The 19,219-nt window shown below is 32.8% G+C and overlaps 1 protein-coding gene and 3 long non-coding RNA genes across 6 annotated transcripts in view; all 4 read left to right on the top strand.

The window, feature by feature from the left end:
- LOC110384560 (uncharacterized) overlaps positions 1 to 3,158 on the top strand; it is a 434,794-nt gene extending 431,636 nt beyond the window's left edge. For all 3 annotated transcript variants that reach the window (XM_064034679.1, XM_021345887.3, XM_021345880.3), the window contains one exon: positions 1,662 to 3,158. In XM_064034679.1, coding sequence (XP_063890749.1) covers positions 1,662 to 2,723 — 1,062 coding nt within the window. In that variant the 3' untranslated portion in view covers positions 2,724 to 3,158. The remainder of the gene's footprint in view (positions 1 to 1,661) is intronic.
- Positions 3,159 to 12,288: 9,130 nt separating this feature from the next.
- Positions 12,289 to 13,032, top strand: LOC126054954 (uncharacterized). Its single transcript, XR_010276509.1, has 3 exons — positions 12,289 to 12,448; positions 12,730 to 12,865; positions 12,952 to 13,032. It is a non-coding gene; the product is annotated as an uncharacterized LOC126054954 (long non-coding RNA).
- Positions 13,033 to 14,438: 1,406 nt separating this feature from the next.
- On the top strand, positions 14,439 to 15,966 carry LOC126054959 (uncharacterized). The gene is made up of 4 exons (XR_007511171.2): positions 14,439 to 14,490; positions 14,661 to 14,713; positions 14,830 to 14,893; positions 15,899 to 15,966. It is a non-coding gene; the product is annotated as an uncharacterized LOC126054959 (long non-coding RNA).
- A 1,683-nt stretch (positions 15,967 to 17,649) lies between these two features.
- On the top strand, positions 17,650 to 18,773 carry LOC110384580 (uncharacterized). Its single transcript, XR_010276466.1, has 3 exons — positions 17,650 to 17,916; positions 18,523 to 18,630; positions 18,708 to 18,773. It is a non-coding gene; the product is annotated as an uncharacterized LOC110384580 (long non-coding RNA).
- Positions 18,774 to 19,219: the final 446 nt, after the last annotated feature.

The following is a 19,219-nucleotide window of genomic DNA, read 5'->3' as shown; positions in this document are numbered from 1 at the left end:
TAAAACACGCATTAACGTTTTTATCTGTGATTGTCAGAAAAATCTTAAGTCATGTCCGCACTTTCGTTGACAGGATATTCACAGATTAAAATTGATATTTCAAACGTCCCGGGAGAACAGTGCCCTTACCGGGAAGAGTGTAGCTCTCCAACTGTGTAATAATTTCTCAAATCGGTTCTGTAATTTCGGAGATAAACAAATAAATGTTTCCTCTTTATTATATTAGTATACATATACTTAGATTACCTGTTGCTGTATTTTTTAAATATAATTTTATAAGAAGTTTCACTATTTCTAACAGAAATCAATATATAAACATCCACGACTGACTTTTTGTCGTCGTGTCATAAGTACGTCTCTGTTAAATAAAAACCTCTCTTCATCATCGCCCTTATCACAATTTCAATTTGAGGATGGCGCAGTGGGCTACTTCCCATAGGTACCCGGATGAAAAGTAACCATTATCCTTTCTTATAAACTAGGATGTCTAAAGTATCATACACTTAAATTAGTTTTGCCGACAAAGAGCGACAGACAGAGTTAACTTAGCATTTATAATATTAGTAACAATTTTCAGTAAATATCACTGAAAATGTGTAATAAGTGCTTCCTAGAAACAGGCTGGACACTTAGCAAACACTTATTGATTATAATGTCATTAAAGATAAAGCGATGGCCGTGAAATTTCGTTAGTAAAGTCATTGATTAAAGTCTGTTTACTTTTTGATAAAATTCGAGGATAAGGAAGTTAAAAATAATGAGGTTCATCCTTAACCTTGAATTTGAGTCATACCTTAGTAATTTCCTTCATATTTTATACGTTAATATTGATTTTATGGGTAGATGGATACGAATCATTCCACGTCGTCATTACTAATATTATAAAAACGATAGTACCTAAGTTGATTTGTTACGCTTCCAATGTTAAATATATCAGAGGAAGATAAAAGTGAAATAGGGACATAAGAGATAGTTCTCTTTGGAACCGAGTAAAACCACAAGATACAGCATGTAAACCTATTTATATCTGCTCAAAGTAACTATTCTAAGCAACCAAGTAGCGGGCGTAATGTAGTATAATATAAATCTAAGAATCAATCATTGAATAGCGAGGTATCTTGTCATCCATTTTAAGTACATAATGTAACAGTGTTCCTTAAGTTTTCCTCATAAATATGACTAAAACATTTTCACACTCAGTAAAAGTGACTGAACAGGAAATTATAAAGCAATATTTTTTATCTGATCGTTAAATTTGAGTTTCCTGCGAAATGTAAATAAGCTAAGTCGAAAAGATTAAGTTATTACAGTGTGAGTAAGTGACGAATGAGTCAAACTGAACTTAATGGCGGAAATTGTTCAGAGTAACCTTGATTTTAAAGCCTTATGAGTAATAGGGCATTTTGATTTATACCTACGAAAAAAGTTCAAACAATGTAATTGAGATAATTTAGGGAAAACCATCAAATACGAGTATCTATACCCACATATTGAACAGTGAAAATTTTGCTCATGCAAAATTATTTTCAATCCACATGACATTGACTTAAAATGATACCAAAGTGATAACGATAAATATTTGCTAACGTAAAACTAATTATCTCTGACGTCATAGATTATACAATGTCACGATTAATAATCCATTCATTCATCTTTTTCAGAGTAAGCTCTTCTCATCAAAATCCAATGAGTTCGAACTCGAAGCGTTGGAAGTCCACAATGAATTCAGATCCGAACATGGAGTCCCACCACTAGTCCTCAGCAAAGAGATCAGCAAATACAGCCAAAAATGGGCCGAGGACTTGGCAAAAAAAGACGCCTTGGCATACAGCCTTCACCAAAACTATGGAGAGAACGTCTACTGCGGCTGGTCTCCAGACCCTAACACAAAGATAAAAGCCAGAGACTGCGTTGAAAAATGGTACAGCGAAATCAACAACTTCTCCTTCGGCAAAGAGCCTGATGTTTTAACCTGTGGACACTTCACACAAATAATATGGAAAGGCACACGAGAGTTGGGCGTCGGCAGTGCTAAGAGCAAATCAGGAAAACTTTACGTAGTAGCTAACTACTACCCACCAGGAAACTACAGCGGACAGTTCGCCAAAAATGTTTACCCACCAGGCGCTAATCAGTTTAGAAAAAACCCCAGCAACTCACCAAGAGAATCTAACAACAATTTGGCGCCACCGTCACCAAGCCAAAGGAACAGCAAAAACTTGAGTGATATAGCGTCAGATTTAGTCAGCAAGTTCAAATCATCTTCAATATCTGGTGAGAAATTCGAAGACGAATTCCTTAGGGCTCATAATGAATACAGAAGGAATCACGGAGTGCCTCCATTGGAGTTGAGCAAGAAGCTTTGTAAGTACGCCGAAGAATGGGCGAAGACGATAGCAAAGAAAGGCAATACTGAACACAGAGACCAGAACGAGTATGGAGAGAACATATTCTCAGCTTGGTCTAGTGAGCCAAACTTCACGGTCACAGGACGGGACCCGGTAGAAAAGTGGTACAGTGAGGTGAATAACCACAGATTTGGCAAGGAACCTGCAGATTTGAACTCTGGCCACTTCTCACAAGTTGTATGGGAAGACACCAAGGAACTTGGAGTGGGGGTTGCAAAATCCAAAGAAGGTCACATTTACGTCGTCGCGTATTATCACCCTCCGGGCAATGTGATCGGGAGTTTCGCCACCAAAGTTAAGCCTCCCATTAATTGAGTTCTTGTACACCTTCATTAATTCCACAGCCAAAGAAACATTCCTTTACTTTAGACAATTTAATTATTTAAATAAGATATTTTTTCTACTACTACTATTTTAAGAACCCTATTTAATTATTGTTTGTACTGGAGATTTTTACTAATTTATTACTCAATTTAAAATTAAATTTAAACTTGCACAAATTGACTTGAAAACATTAAACTGAGTTTCAACATCAGACATAGTTTGCGATGTTTAATTAACAGTTAATTAGAAGGTATAGGACTGACTGAAAACTGAAGAACGTTTATTTTTAGCGATAATATAATTATTTACAACTTGTAGACAGCGTAGTATACTTACTTATTATGTTATATCAAATTATCGTACTTGCCAGTTGAGAGTTTGTTTTACTAATGAAATCAATTTTAATAAAATTGAAAAAACATCTGACATACTTGATAATTATTAAATTGCAAATTCTGATATTATTTAAAAGTTATGTATGTAGATGAAAGAAAGATACTACGATGATGTAAAAATGGAAAACATAATAGGCAGAAGATACCTAATTATTAAAGACAGCGGTAGATATAATTAAGATATGTTGATATTTTTTAATTGTTAATTTGAAGCAATCATCTTTGTATTTTGGATATAGGTAAATATATGATGTTCATTTAATCTTAAAAAATAACTGTAAGAAAGGGAGAAGAAAATAAATGAAAATTATACTATTCATTTATTTTTAAAAAATACTTGTTTTACTTTAATTTACCCGTACCTGACACTTACAGAGCTCTTTTCTGTGGGAACACAAATCATCCATTGTTCTAGTACCCGCATACTGCAGACTAAACAGTCGGCCGACAGTTGCCCAATTGCTTGGCATTTTTTTTATTTATAATCCAATGAAAGTTTTTAGTCGTTCTGTAATACCTGATCTTTGCAATGCATACTGATTTAGGGCCCGAACAAACTGTCGGCCGACTAACAGTTTGCAGTGACGTTTAAAATAGACGGTAATTCTTTACTAAATGCAAAATCGTCGAGTTATTCCTGGCCGTGAAAAGGTTAAAACGAAAAGGTGCTTCATATCGGCCTTCAACTGTTCAAGAGGACTTGCCCACAAAATAGATGTAGATAAAGCATGAATCGGTGCAAGGGTATCTACGAGCACACTTTACTACTAAAATTTGTCAAATCACAGCTGGATGAATTTTCAACTTTATGCTTATGTTGCTAGAGTTGGGTTTTGAATGGGTTACATTCTAATAGTACCCTAGTAAGGTACTTGATGTCTCGTTGGAATTTCGTATCATTAGTTTTGAAAAGCGTGTTTCAGTGGTGAAACAGTCACTTAGTGAACTCATAAATTTTTGTGGAACCTTTTTTGTGTGGTCAAATGGATTTATTGCCCCTGTACCTTTTATAAATTGGTTTGTATAATGTTTTCATAGTGCTTTTTAGAATAATATTCTTTAGTTTCTTTATGTCTGTGTTGGGCCAAGATAGTTTATTTTATGGTCTCCTATGCAAACTACTTTAGGAGCATAATACATTTTAATAAAAAGTTGATATCGGTGCCTAGACCTGTTTTTAGTACACATAAACAGTTACATAACTGTATGATACTCAAAATGAGACTCAAGTAATTAAACACAGTAGTTGCATGTATGTATGTTTTACAATTAATCACTTAGTAAGGTGGGACAGGTCAGACAGGTAAAAAAGAAATATACCTATAAAAAATTTTGAATGTGTACAAAAAAAAAATATGTTTGCTGATTTTTAACATAACTTAAAAAAATACACTCCAATATCAAATCACTCTGTATAACAAAAAACTATCGGACAAACAAACACCCTGTACTCACCATAGAAGCAACAAACTACTGTCCTATTTCACGGTGTGCATTCAATATTGCAAACCAGCGGATTTGATGAAGAAAGTTTTATTAGTACTACATACCGTGATCATGACTGTGCTGTGACGTGAAGTAAAGAACCAATATGAATGGTTTAGTTCTTGCTGTTGCTGTGGTGGGTTCAATTTTAAAACTTATTTTTCAATACATGGCATACCTAAGAGGTGGAGTTGTGACACTAGGGTTTGTTAGTTGATAAAACTTGTAGCTCAATTAGCTCTTTGCTTGTGGTACTTGGAGCTTTTAAACGGATGAACTCCTTTTAATGTGTTTTTTATTTGAACCATTTTATCTTAAAACCACCCTTGACAAAACAATGGTGGTTTTAAGATACTTTTCATCAAAATTGGCTTTGGCATTAGCTGTAAAGAGGAGCACCTGCGGATCTCAGACATAAATAAAAAAAAAATCATACTTATTATGAAAACAAGATAACAGCGCTACTGTAAAAAATTATAGCTTGTAATAAATGAAACCGTTAGTCAATATTGGAGCAATACACAGATATACATATGTATGTACGTTATTATAGTCAGTTTTTATAAAATTTTGCTTAATGTAAAAATTCTTTCAGAATCTTGTGGTTCTTGTGGGATCCGAAGATATCGATTTTGACACAATTTTGAATTTAATAAAGGTGAGTAAAATTGCACAATATAAAGCTGAATCATTTTATTTAGATCTCGTTAAACTTTTTGTCGTCACAAAACACGGCGCGAGTCACTGCGCAGAAACGAATTTTATGTGACTCGCGCGCAGCTTGTACTCGGAACATACATAGTTACGGAACGCCATTGAGTTTTTCGAGAACACTCAAACACGCTATTTATTACCAAACATTATAATATTTTTTTTCTATTACGCCAAGCAAGATTACGGGCTCAATTTATAAACTTTTTTGAAAAATTACATTATTAATTTTGTGTGAATATTAAAAAAGGAAACAGGATTCAAGTAAAACCGTGAAAAAAACAAGTAACAAATAATTTAACTAACCACAAAACAGAGTAAAACAAGTGAAATAATTCTGATTAATCAGACGTCAGAAAGCTAACAGACTGAACTAATTAGCTAGTGATGCGAACTCGTATCCGAATGTGGAGTGCGGATATCCGAAATCCGCAACTAATCTCGCGGTATTCGGTGACGGGAACTATTCTATTTGCTGATCAGTTTGTTGTTAATAATATACATAATTTGTGTTCTATTGGAAATTGTATGTTTTGATTCAGGGGTGATTGTTAGAAGTTCGTTGACCTTTTTGGTAGGTTTAGGTTGATAGCAATTTTTCTTTTACGGGAAATCATCAAATCACCCTCCCGCTATGTTTGCAGCGTGAGGAAGTGTCAGACTTACTACTGACTAAAACACATCACGTTCCTTCTTAAGCCCTTCAACGGTAACGGTAACTTTAACGGTAAATCCCGTATCCCTGGCAGCTTGATAGACAACCTTAGTTTTTAAACGACTTCTCAAAAACGTGGAACGCTCAATCCGTATTATTGGTTGTTGTTTTAAACATACATTCCTATGTCATTCATCAAAATAATGTCTCAATTGAAGGCACACCCTATTTTCTGTAATAACATAAAAATGAGCGACAACAAAACCGAGCAATTTGTTTGTGCCACGTATTTTTCTCATATATCGCAGGTTGTGCCTATTACCGTTTATGGGGTAGTTATAAGTGATCGAGCGACCTAACTTCGGACGTGAGAAAACTTTCTGCAGTCCCATTTTGTTGAACAACCAACGACGGATTCGGGTCTTAGAGTATTTAAGTAGGCGGATACGAAAAATACTGCCACATTACGCGCGAAAGATATGTACGTATGGACGCCGTGACTCAAGTCAAATTGTGCAATATTTTATTTTTACATAACAATTAGGTAAGGCAATAACATAGGACTTTCTTTCGTGGCGCGGACTCTAGATGCACACTACAAAATTGACAAACACAAGCATTAACTTGACACGCGACCACGAATGTTGCTTTTGTACCTTTAGGTACCACAGGAACAATAAGGAAAAGAAAACACTGCAGTGGCGTCTCCGGTTGGCTATAGTCTCTAAGAATTGTATGAATCTCGAAGGATTACAATTTGCATGTTTCTGTATGAAAAGTTTCTTTGGTTTCGTGTGCGATGTTGGTTAACGGAGCAGAGTAAAGTATTTTGTTGGAGGAATTTAATTTGAAACCGTATTTAATGTTACGAAATTGAATTAATTAATGGTAAGAACATGTTTTACGAAAGGATTGGAACAAAAAAGATTTTGGTTAAAAGAACATTCGAATTAAGAACCACCTCCTTTTCGGGAAGTCGATTAAGAATAATATAGCGATATCCACCTTGAGCCCTTCACAAAAAAATCTGCCGATTGCAATGGTCTTGTAATGTCTTTGGCATCTATCGTATCAAAAAGTAATGCTTCGCTAAATACCTCTTTACCATGCATCTTCAGCGGTTTTCAAAAACAGAAGTCTATTAATATCTTCAGTAGGTAAAGCTAGTATAAATTCTGTAAGACACGTCCCCGATATAATTTTCAGTAAAACAAACGGTTCCACGTAACACAAGGTAGCGTTAACGTCAAAATCGATTTTGTATAGGGTAAGCGTAGTTGTTCTCGGACCAGGGAACAATTTCAGAACAATATAATTTATTTGGTGAATGACGTTTGGATTAAAATCAAATTAAAATTGTAAAAAAAAAACAGATTTACGTGGAGAAATTATATAAAATGATATTGTACTTGAACTTTTATAAATGCTTTAGTTGTCAGCAACATATCTTAAATGGTAACGCAATCATGCAGTGCTGTTAGTACAATATAAACAAAAAAAAGTATCATAAATGCGAAAATTGACACCAAGATTTTTGTGCCTCTTTCACGTAAAAACCACCAGGCAGATTTTAACAGAACTTGACAATAACATAGCTAATAATATATCAGAATAATATAAATGCTTTATATCAGTGTGATGGCATGAAGCTGGTTAAAGCGCTGCAAAAGAAGTAGAATAAATAAAACATTTAATTTTATCTCAAGCCGATACTCCGTGCACACACCTTCTATAAACTTGTTACGTCCTCTCTCCCTACACAGATAGGAAATTAAGTACACATAGCCACACAGCTTTCGCCCCTGTTGGGCGTACGTACACGTTGAATTTCATTTGCAATATGAGCTGCCCTGAGTTCATTTACTTGGTGTTACCGTTGAAGGATTGCTTTAGAATATGATCTGAAATCTTATACCTATTTTAGAGATTCAGATTCTACGAATAAATACTCAAGGAGGTTTTATTGTATTTGCTTTTCCATACTCATATTCAAAAGGTAAAGGTATTTGTGATTTAAACTGATTTTAAAAATCCTTACCAACAGAAAACTGCGTTATTTTTAACTACCATAAATATATTTTATATGTGTAGGTACTGGAAATAGTACCCTCAAGACGTAAATGAAACCGCGGTAAACAGTTACTTAAAATAACAGGTACATAAAAAGCGTTACCATTTCAATTCGTCTAAGCATCTATTTTCGTAATTTATTATAGAAGCTTACGTTCCTTAGTAAGGATACTTCTAAATCTATATGGTACTTACAATACATGACACCCACAGCTTTGTTTTAATATCGCTCTATTAGCTGATCTCTTTTCCCACACTTCAGGAAACACGTACCAAATAGTATTTCCTTCCGATAACTGAGTACTTTATTTACCTATCGCCCACAAGATACGCCAACACTGACATTTGCAACTCAAGAACGTTACGACACAAACTCCATATTTACCTTCGACGCCAATATCCTAGAATTTTCAGATTTCATAAGAATATCGCTGTCAATGTGACGCGGCATAAATTCAGCACTATTTTATAAGGCTTCACTCCACTAAGCGTACCCGCAAACTGCAAACTTTTAGTCGGCCGATAGTTTGTTTGGGCTTTTTTATGGGAAATCAGCTGTGGACTAGCAGCGTGAGGGAGTGTTAGACTCCTTGTTTGGACTCATAAATCGGTAGGTATAAAGATGAGTGGTAAAACGGCAATTACAAAGATCAGGTATCTAACCGGTATCAGAATGACAGAAAACTTTGATTGGAATTAAGATAAACAATAAGTTTTTGCCAATTATCGGGTCAACTGTCGGCCGACTATTTAGTCTGCAGTGTGCATGTACTCTAAAGTGGAGCTGAGTAGAGAAGTTTTTAAACAACCATACAACATGTGAAGACAAGATATTTGTTTAAAAAGTTATTCGCTATGCTCCGCTTTAGTATTTGGCCTTTATAGGGGGGTAAAAATCAAGGATCAGGTGCACTTGTGGAAAATGCATTTGCTTGAATACCTCTTTTAGAAATAAACAGAAGCGTGAAATAACAGTTCTTGGCATTCAAAAATGGTTTTCCGAAGTGCATTAAAGACTAGTTTTTGCCAGCGATTTACCCGTGTCCTGTGGAAATGACTCCACTCAACCAGATAAGAAGTGTATCAAAGTAAATAGACTTTATTCTCCCTAGATGACAGGACTATGAGATATTGAAGGAATGTTTGAAATAATAGAAAAAACTTCTCAGCTCTATAATACGATTAGATCTATAACATAGATTGATGAGAGAATATTTGTGCATATTCCATTTTCTCTATACTCCGTGTTCCCAGGAGATGAGTTGAAAGTTATTCAGCAAACTATAAATAAACATAGGGCAGTATGCACGGACGGAGTTATTTCAAGGATGTCTTTGACTGTATCATCCCTCTTGGAATTCATAGCTTCTAATGAAACTTGCTCTGCTTCGCTCTTAATTTTGGTAAACATGAATGTTATTCAATTTTAAGAGTTGTTGTGCAGGTCTTGATACTTATAATTGAGTACATTTAGGGTCATTGTATCATCTATTTAGTCAATTGACTCTATATAATTCTTTTATAGATTACCTATACTTATATTGTAAAGAGGTAAAGTTTGGCAGTTTGTGACATCGTAGAGGAGAATTTTAAAATTATTTTATCAATAGAAAGCGACGTTTTTAATTAGTTTCGTAGATTATACTTGATAAAGGGGCGAAAAGTATTTCTCTCAAAAACAAACCGCGGGAATCAGCTATTGTTTTCTTGAAAAATTCATGTTATCTAGATTAAATTATGTATGATACGTAACTTCAAATTTTTCGCTAATTATTTACTATTTTCACTTGCATTTTTTGTCTTTGTTGAATTTATTTTAATTAATTCAACAGTTTCGTGCTACCTCATAATTCATAAAAAATACCAGACAATTTATTTTTTAGATCAAAATATATTAAAAATAATAAGATCTTCCACTGCTCGTATCAAGTAATTCTCTTTGACGTCAGTCCGCCAATGTATCAATTTACACAGAAAATAGCAAGTTATAAAGTTCTGTACATATTTTATACTCTGACGTCATGAAAATACGGTTCAATTTTCTCTGTCTCACTTACCCTGTTATATTATTTTCTCCTTTGACTTTTATAGGGTATTTCCAGTGTATATTTTCTTAGATTCAGTAGTTTTGTCGGTAATTTTCATGTTAATACCGGATTAAAGCGAGAGTATAGCTCGATGCTTGTCGGAGACGTTCCTTGGAGATATACTTACTGTCGTCAGTTTTAGATTGAAATTGAAGCTCGGATTTATACTTCTACAGTACTTATTTGACGTCTGAATAAATCCTTACTAATATAATACTAAAGTTTAATGTTACTCTGTTTATAGACACCATAACTACTGAACCGATTTAAATGAAAGGCAGATACACAAATTATCTAGAGCAAGAGAAGATCCATGCCCCTTGGATAGAGTGATTGTCAGACTTTCTGGGTTATAACTATCCATAACGACTGCCAAATAAGTTCAAATGACACGCCAATTTATCGTGCCTTCTGGAACACAGAAAAACTCGTCATCACAATATGGTCACCCATCCACGTAGAAATGGGCGACTGTTACTTAGCTATTAAATAATAGAACAGAATATTTATCAGTAACCCATATAAGTATAATGATAATGACTTCACGAAATAAGCTTTTAATTAACCAAACAAACTAAATAGAATATAGCCGAGCAAATTAAGCAACAAACTCGCATATATGCTCTGAGACTGCATTTGAAAGCACCTAGTTAGATACTCGTAGTTGAAAGTTCGTACAAGCGTTAGATCTTTTATCTCTTCAACAAATTACTCGTACACTGTCTGTCATAATTAAGTAGCCAGTTGTTTATTCTTGAATTTAGTGGCGTGGAAATAGGGATAGAATTGTAATTGGTCTGCTCGTGTTGTAGTTTGTAAATTATTGTAGTTCCTGCGTATCAATTAGTTGTTACAAATAAAGATTAAAAGCATTGAATGAATATGACTATTTGATTGAATTCTTACTGAACTGTCTATGCTGCTGTTTTATAGGTCATCTTTCTTTGGAGTTTCATAAAGATACACTTTCGTAGTAATATTTTCGTAAGCAAAAGGAAATTAATACAGTATTACAATTTAATAAGTATAAAGACATGTTTTTAGTACTTCGTAACCTGTTATTTACAGCAATTAAGATAAATATTTTCGCCCATTTCTTGGAATATTTGATTAAATTAAGGCTCTATTATAGCGACGTTCATCGCTAACGGTCTATTAAAAACAAACCATCGTTTATTTATGCCAATAAAATTATTCCCGTCCTAAATTTTATTTTGACGTTAATGAACAATAAAGGGAAAATAGAGAGCTTTTATTTTTTCCTTAAATAAAAACACTTAACGGAATATTTCTTATTTACGTAAGGAATTTAGTTCCCGGTTGAATATTGTAATCACTTTACAACTAATATGCTTTTATAATTGTATTAGTTAAGGTAGTGGCAATTATTTTTTTAAAGTACTTTTAATTACGTTTTCTTCTTCATATTCAAAAAATGAGTTTTAAAAGCAAAGCACTCTAATATAAAATTTTACAAGAATTCAAATTGCAGTACAGTAGGTACTCAAATAATAAATAATTTATGTACTTTCTTATTCATTTAATTTTATAATTCAAAACGTGCTGCATACTTTATTATGCACGCCAGTGTAAACTCTATGACGGTGAATTTGGCATGTCAAAACTTTTTGGTAGCAAAATCTCTTTGTTTCAAAATGTTGTCTCTGAAGTTCCAACTATTTATAACATAAGAGAAACTTTAAATATTAAGCTTAATTAATGGTATTTAAATTTGAAACTATTTAAATATACTCTGTTTGAAACTACGATTCTAATTTGATCATTTGTTTATCAAACTACTTAATTAGCAATTGAAATAAGTTTGAGATGTTTTAAAATATCTTCAATAATATAAATTATTGACGATACGGCCAAAAGCTACGAGAACAATACAGAAGGATATACGTATATTAATTTTACGGTTAAGTCTCCCCCTAAATAATAAGCTGACACTCTTTTGTGTTCCTTCCTTCAAAATCGATTTAAAAGGGGTACCAAATTTTTTGTGCATTTAACTGCTGTCAATTTTCAAGGGAAGATACCGCTGTATTTACTTGCTAACAGCAACTGTCAACTGCATCAAAAAACAATCAGACTGTTCCTACATATATTAAACTGCTCTATAATCTTCATACTTTCTCAATTCTAGCCAAAAAGAAGGTCAAATACGGATTCAGTAGCTGACTCTATAGAAACAATACCGGTTGTACCCGGTTTCTACTGGCAGAAACCGAAAGAATTGTCCTCGTCTCTGTTCAAGAACCCAGCACCATGGCCTGATTTCAGATACAAAAATGCTACTAAAGAAGATACGTGGGTTTATTTGATATGTTTTTTATTTATTTATATTAGATTATGAGTATAAAATCCTGCAATGGCGTGGGCGTTATGATTATATAGCTCTCTCAAGACAGTCATTTAATCCGCGAGGCTTTCTTTCGAAGCCTTTAGATCGGTAAAATATATGACAAAAGCTTTAATACAGTTTTTTTTTTTTTATCAGGGGAATATTTATTTTTTTATTCACAAATAAAAAAAAAACAATTTTGTTGCATTGTATTTAATGATTCGACAGCTTCAATTATGTATTTCAGAAGTTACCCAACAAAGATACAAGACAGTGCCTCAAAAGATAGAATCATTACCTCAAAAGATAGAATCATTACCTCAAAAGATAGGACCAGTACCTCAAAAGATGGAATCAGTACCCCAAAAGATGATTACTTAACGGTAATTGTTTCATATTTTTTGCAAACTTTTTCACTTTCCTGGTGCTCTATCTAATTATGTTTTTTTTTTTTTTTATAATTTTTCAGCAAAAAATATTAAAAGCTGTTGAAAATCTTAATAGATATAGAGAAAGTCAAAAGTAAGTATTGAGTTATTAAATAAAAATAATCCTGTTATTAAATAACACAAGGGAACAACATTTTGGTTGCATGAAATATTACGACTAATATTGTATATTTTTGGGCTGCTAATTTAAGATCTGAACTCAGAATTTCTGTATCAGCTTTAGTTTTAAAGATATCAACAAAACGTGATTTTCACAATTTTATTAGCAAAAAACAGCAGAAGAACAACAATTAAGCATCAAAAAACTTTCTTTTATAAGGTTTTCTAACTTGATTCGGTTCACTAGGGCTGTCTTTAATGCTGCAACAGTAGTTCGCCATCATGTCGGCATTCCAATGACCCTGGGAACGCTTTTCCATAGTCCGAATATCTTGATGAAACCGTTCACCTTGTTCTTCTCTGAGATCACCTAGATTTTCAGGGAAATGGTCAAAATGGCTAAGGAGGAAGTGTACCTTGATGCTCACATTACAACCAAGCTGTTGGAAATGCGACAACATCTGTTCAAAGTGCTTTGAATAAGCTTTCATCCTTTTTGTTTGATAGAAAATTTTGTGCAATCCAAACGAATTCGTTTCAGGCATTTTTTTCGATATTGGTCATGTAATTATGAAACTTGTCATCCTTCATCAATCACCTTATTTGTGGACCATCAGAAATTCCGGCTTTTAGTTTCTGTATACTCAAATAATGGGACTTTTTAGATATGTATTGAGCATTTTTGTTCAGAGCTTCTACAAATTGTTTCATGAGTCAAAGTTTGATGTGCAAAGGTGGTAGCACCTTTATTAAGGTAAAGTGGTAGATAACAAGTTAGGGTAAATCAATTTGAACCGTTTTTTTTTGTTAATACTGTTCATATCAACCACGCAGAAAAACTACCTAATGATTCGAGGGTTCTCGCCAGATCATCGGTGTTTGTTACTTGAAATGGGGTCTTTTCTTATTTTTCCATAACCTTAAAGACTCGACGCATATTTTACATACCATTTTAGACACCCAGTAGGTACCTGTCGCAGGTGTCCAAAGAAAATCCAAAGAACTCAAAGTACACCCGTTTCAAGAACTCCGACACACATAGTCTACAATCTTTAAATGTATATTCACCACAAATATTACAGAAATAGTTAGTATCATTTTTACAGTTATTTTGCAAAATAGAAATAGTAAAAATTATATACTTTTTAAATAAAATGCTCTGTTTTATGAAATTTAAGTGTAACTAGTTCGAAAATACTGTCAATAGCTGTATCTCAAAAACTAAAGCTGTTAGAAAAAAAATGTGGGTGGATTTGAAATCAGCGACCTCGAATTAGTAAACAAAAGTCATAAAATTTCATGCAACAAAAAAAAAGTCTTATTTTGTTCCCTTGTGTAATAAGTCAAATGAACGTTCAATAATAATTATTTGCAATATTAACTTTTTGATAATCTTAATCAATTTTAGGACCTTGAAGACTGAAAAATATGAGCCTAATGTAAAGCTTGGAAAGTTACTGGTAAGCATAAATAGTATAGTCTATTCTTCGACTGCCAAGAAAGGCTACTTATGTTTAATGTTTTATCATCACAGTGTTATTGAGAAAAATGCTCTTTCTTTAGATTCGATAACACAACTTAATTAAAATGTCTTAATTGAACTTTAATAATGTCTTTATTGTAATTGCAGAAAAAATATTTGAATACAAATACCAATAGAAATTACTATCAAAAAAATAAAAAGTGAGTAGACAGTTATTTTATTGATAAACCTTACGAAATAATTTATTATCAATGTGTGTGTGAAAGAGCCAGCAACATAGTCATAATTATGTCAATCATTTATATTTCGCATATAGGAAATACAGATACGATGAATCAGAAGAAACCAGTTCTTATAACAGAGCAGACAAAGACTTACTGGTACGTTTACTTAAATTTTTATCATCATCATCATCAGCCTTTTTATTGACCTACTGCAGAACACAGGTCTCTTCTCATACGGAGAAGAAATGAGTTTTAGGTAATGGCCTTGCTTTGGCTGGATTAGCGATTTCAGACTTAAGCTATTTTTTAAAGTTTATCATTTAATAATATTTTGCCAGTATTTTCTTAGATAAAAGTGTTATATTTTGAACTGCACTGCGGCGAACAATCCAGTAGTTAGTCAAACAACAGATCGCTCTTTCTTTTATGTAAAACAAATGGTCTTGTCAAAGATAGAAGGCTATGCAATTCGTCGTGCTGTCAGAATTGAAATTTCAAAGGTGATATGCGGCGGGGTAGCCAATCTATCTACTACCAGGCCAGGCCAGCAGTCCAACAGATTTTATTGTTTACCCCAATTGCTGGATTATGCTGTTCACACTAGCATACACCTACTTTAAGCTACTTAAAATTCTGATTTTACTAGAAGCTGTCAAGCTCCCACTATAACTTGGCAGATTTTAGGCACGCTTATCGCCAGATTGTCTATTTATTCTCTCCTGATATGGATTCCGTGGAAAAATTGACGACCATTAATGAAGCTGTGTAAAAATAGGCGAAATTTGACATATTGAATTATATGCCACAAGTACTATTTTAAACCTCGAAATGCATCAAGTAACTTAAATAAATAGCTATTAATCATTACTATAACAGAATAATAACACGGTACTGGCAGCCTCAAACCACATTATATTGTGCCCAGCAATTTTCAATTAATTAAAATTGCTTGTTACCGCAACTATTAGCGGCCAACCAGAATACTGTAAAAGCCGTTTATTCAATGGTCATTCATTATAATGCTGGATACAACTTGAACTTTATATTATGGTGAATTTGTTATTTCAAAAATTATCTATATTTACAATTTTGTATTGTACTATGTCACAAATTGTCCTACAGTTTTTCGCACACATAAATAAAACATTTTCATGATTTCAGGGAAACATATTGAAGGCTATACAAAATAATGACCAAAATCGAGAGGACAATGAGTAAGTATATCATAGAATAGATATTTTCAAATTCCAAAAAAATATACATAAGAATAATTTAATAAAAAGGAAGTATGAAATATCGCAGCTACATTAATATGTTATTTTTTTTTTATTGGTTCCGTATCAGTTTAAAACGAATATAGTGGGTATATTTTTTTACATATCATAGACATTCTCCGTAATTGTTAATGTTACAGACAGAACGAGCAATCAGTTGTGAGTATGTAATAGAAGTATGTGATTTTTTGTACAAAAAAGTGGAAGTAGTTTAAGGTTGATCTAAATAACAAATATTCCCTTTTGCTAAGCAGTCTATCTATTTTCCTATTGTTTTTTTTTTTCAGATATTTATTAAAACACAGCCTACGAAATTTAAATCGTAAGTAACAAAAGCTAAGATATAAGTAACTATAAAAGCCCTATTTACTTTAAAATTGAACGTGATTTTTTTTAGTAAACAGTAGTATTTGGTGAACTTGGGCTTGAGTCTAATACGTACGGATATCATTCAGATATGCTTAGAATAGAGATATAAATCTGAAATATTTACATTGACAGATTACCATCCAAGCACAAGATAAAAGGGTGAGATATTAAAAAAAGGCGCATTTACCATAACATTATACAAAAATAAATAATTTGCTAAAATAAATGTATCCCTATTAAAATAAACTTTTAATGTTATATGTATCTGCCTCAATAATGTAGCCCATTTATTGAGGCAGGCTATACTTACTTGTTTCCTGGCGAGGGAAATGTTGTAAGCTTGTTTTTAATATTTTATTATTTAATCTATTTTAAGGAGACTACTGGCGCAAAACCTTGAAGATTTTCTTAATGGAAAACCTCAAAGCTCCTCGTTACATAATGTTGTAAGTAAATAATATTTTACTAAATATATGGTAACTAAACTTATTGGCGGCATGCAACTAACTTCAGAGCATAGGTTTGAACCTAAGAACCTTCCAGTATCAATTATCCCTGAAACTTGCTTCTGCGGAGTGACTCACGCGATGTTCTGAGTTGTCATTATGTTTGGTTCATACTAAAACTATGTATTAGTTAGTTAGTATCATTTTCTAAATAAATAGGTATTTTAGAACAAACAAATCGCTTTTCTATGGTAATGGATGTTGTTTCGTAAATAAATACTTATGTTTATATATTTAAAAAATTATATTACATTAGTCGTAATAGGTACATAATGAGTTTGTGGAATGCTATATAATTTAATTTATCTATTTCAGCACATTGAAAGGACAAATGACAAAAATGAAGACTGGGAGTAAGTGCACATATTTAAATTAAATAATGATAATAATTATTTGTTTTTATAACTGGTTACGTATAAGGTTAAAATTCCAAACGTAAATCAGTCTAATACATATTATAATATGTAATACTACGAAAAAAAAAATTTTTTTTTTCTGAAAGTTACTGTTTATCATTTATTTAATATTTGTTTTTGTATTTATTTAAAATACAATCGCAATAATTTGATGCTATGATACTAATGTTTTATATATCTAACAGCAACGATGACAGCGTAAGTACCTAACTAAAGATTTAAATGTACATATAAACAAAATGATTCGTAATATAAGTAATATTATGAAGCTTAAGAATGTGTTTGGTTATTCCTTTGACGCACTAAAATCATGCTCTATTAAAAAAATGAGTTAAACAAACTCTAAAGAGTGCGGGCGGTTTTATTTCCATAAATATTGTCCATGATTTTCGTTGCTTTCGGTATGAAATTAATCATTAGGTACCTATTAAACTTTCAGTTCGCTTAAAGCTTAAAATAATATTTTTAAGGACGAGAACCCAGACTTCACACTCAACTCTAGAAGAACGGGTGGTTCGGACGAAGGATCTGAATCTGAGATGGAGAAGAATCCGGGGAACCCCTTCACCATACACAAGAATAAATACAAACAGAACTGGCCTTATGATCATTTTGTAAGTTTAACAGTCAGTTTCTTCATCAAAAGTAAAAGTAAGTGAGTAAGTAAGTAAGTAAAAGTAACGGTCAAATTCTTTTCACGATTTTAACTACTAGTTTTGCTGTTATTTTTGGCCTTGAAAGAACGAATTTGACCGTTACTTTTACTTTATGACATTACTTTGGCTTTTACTTTTGATGAAGAAACTGGCTGTTAGTCAAAAAATAGCAATCGCCAGTAACTTCTTCAGTAAGTTTATCTAGAACATAAGCGTCTATTTTTCTCTTAAAGCAAATGTTTACTATGAAAATTGAACGTGAAAATTCGTAGGTAACAGTTATTGTAAGAAAAAGGACGTTTATGTTGTCAGTAACTTGGGCCTAAGTTTTGTTGGAACACCAAATGACTCCTGCTGTGGGTGAGGCTATGGAAACTGCTAAAAAGTTGGTTAAAGTTTGCCATGTTCAAAAAATATTATTTAATTATCTATTGTTTGCATAATTATTATAATTAATGCATTATTCATGAATCAGTGCATTGACGTAAAATCGCTAACGTCAGGTTTTCGAAAAAAGATATTGCATTTAATAGTATTCCTTTACAAATATTAGTACGTTTATAGATGGATGGTGACCATATGAATATAAATCCTTTTGGACCACAATTCCAAAGCTTGGGCCCTAGTGGTCCTGAACTATTCTTCGGAAGAAAGTGGTGGTACTTTAACCAGGTAAGAATTTTCTTTATTTCATTTCAAACTTTTGTTTTTCATTGCTTCATTACAAGATTCGTAATTTTATTTTACAGGATGACTACAAGCCGATGGGATAAAATATATAGCCAACCAGAATTATAGCTTACAAATTATGTAAATATAATATTATGATACAAGGCAATTTTATTTTTAAACATTAATTTATATAAACCTAATGGGAGCTGAGGCTGTCGGCAATAAATCTTTCAAGTGTAATGATTATTTTATCGCCACAGTGCTTGCTGAATTTGAGTCAATGACCTCGAAGACTTCTCGCAGGCTATTAGCATTAAAGCTGATCCCACATTGGAAATGAGCGTGGAAACGCAAGCGCGGCGTGACCGTTTCACTAGCGAAAGATCAAGTTTCGTGTACAGAACACCGCGCGCACATATATTATTTTTAAATAATAGTGACTACTAAATATCTGACATCTGTATTTAATCTGACAAAAGAACAGAAGAATTTCAGACAAGCTAGCATTAATACAGAATATAAAAAAAAAAAAACTAAACAGGCGGAATTACATTGCACCAGAATAACATTACAGGAAAACTAGGTATAT

Source organism: Helicoverpa armigera, chromosome 5, assembly GCF_030705265.1.
Source record: "Helicoverpa armigera isolate CAAS_96S chromosome 5, ASM3070526v1, whole genome shotgun sequence".
In the NCBI taxonomy this organism is placed as follows: Eukaryota; Metazoa; Arthropoda; class Insecta; order Lepidoptera; family Noctuidae; genus Helicoverpa; species Helicoverpa armigera.
This window is presented reverse-complemented; position numbering and strand designations above follow the sequence as displayed.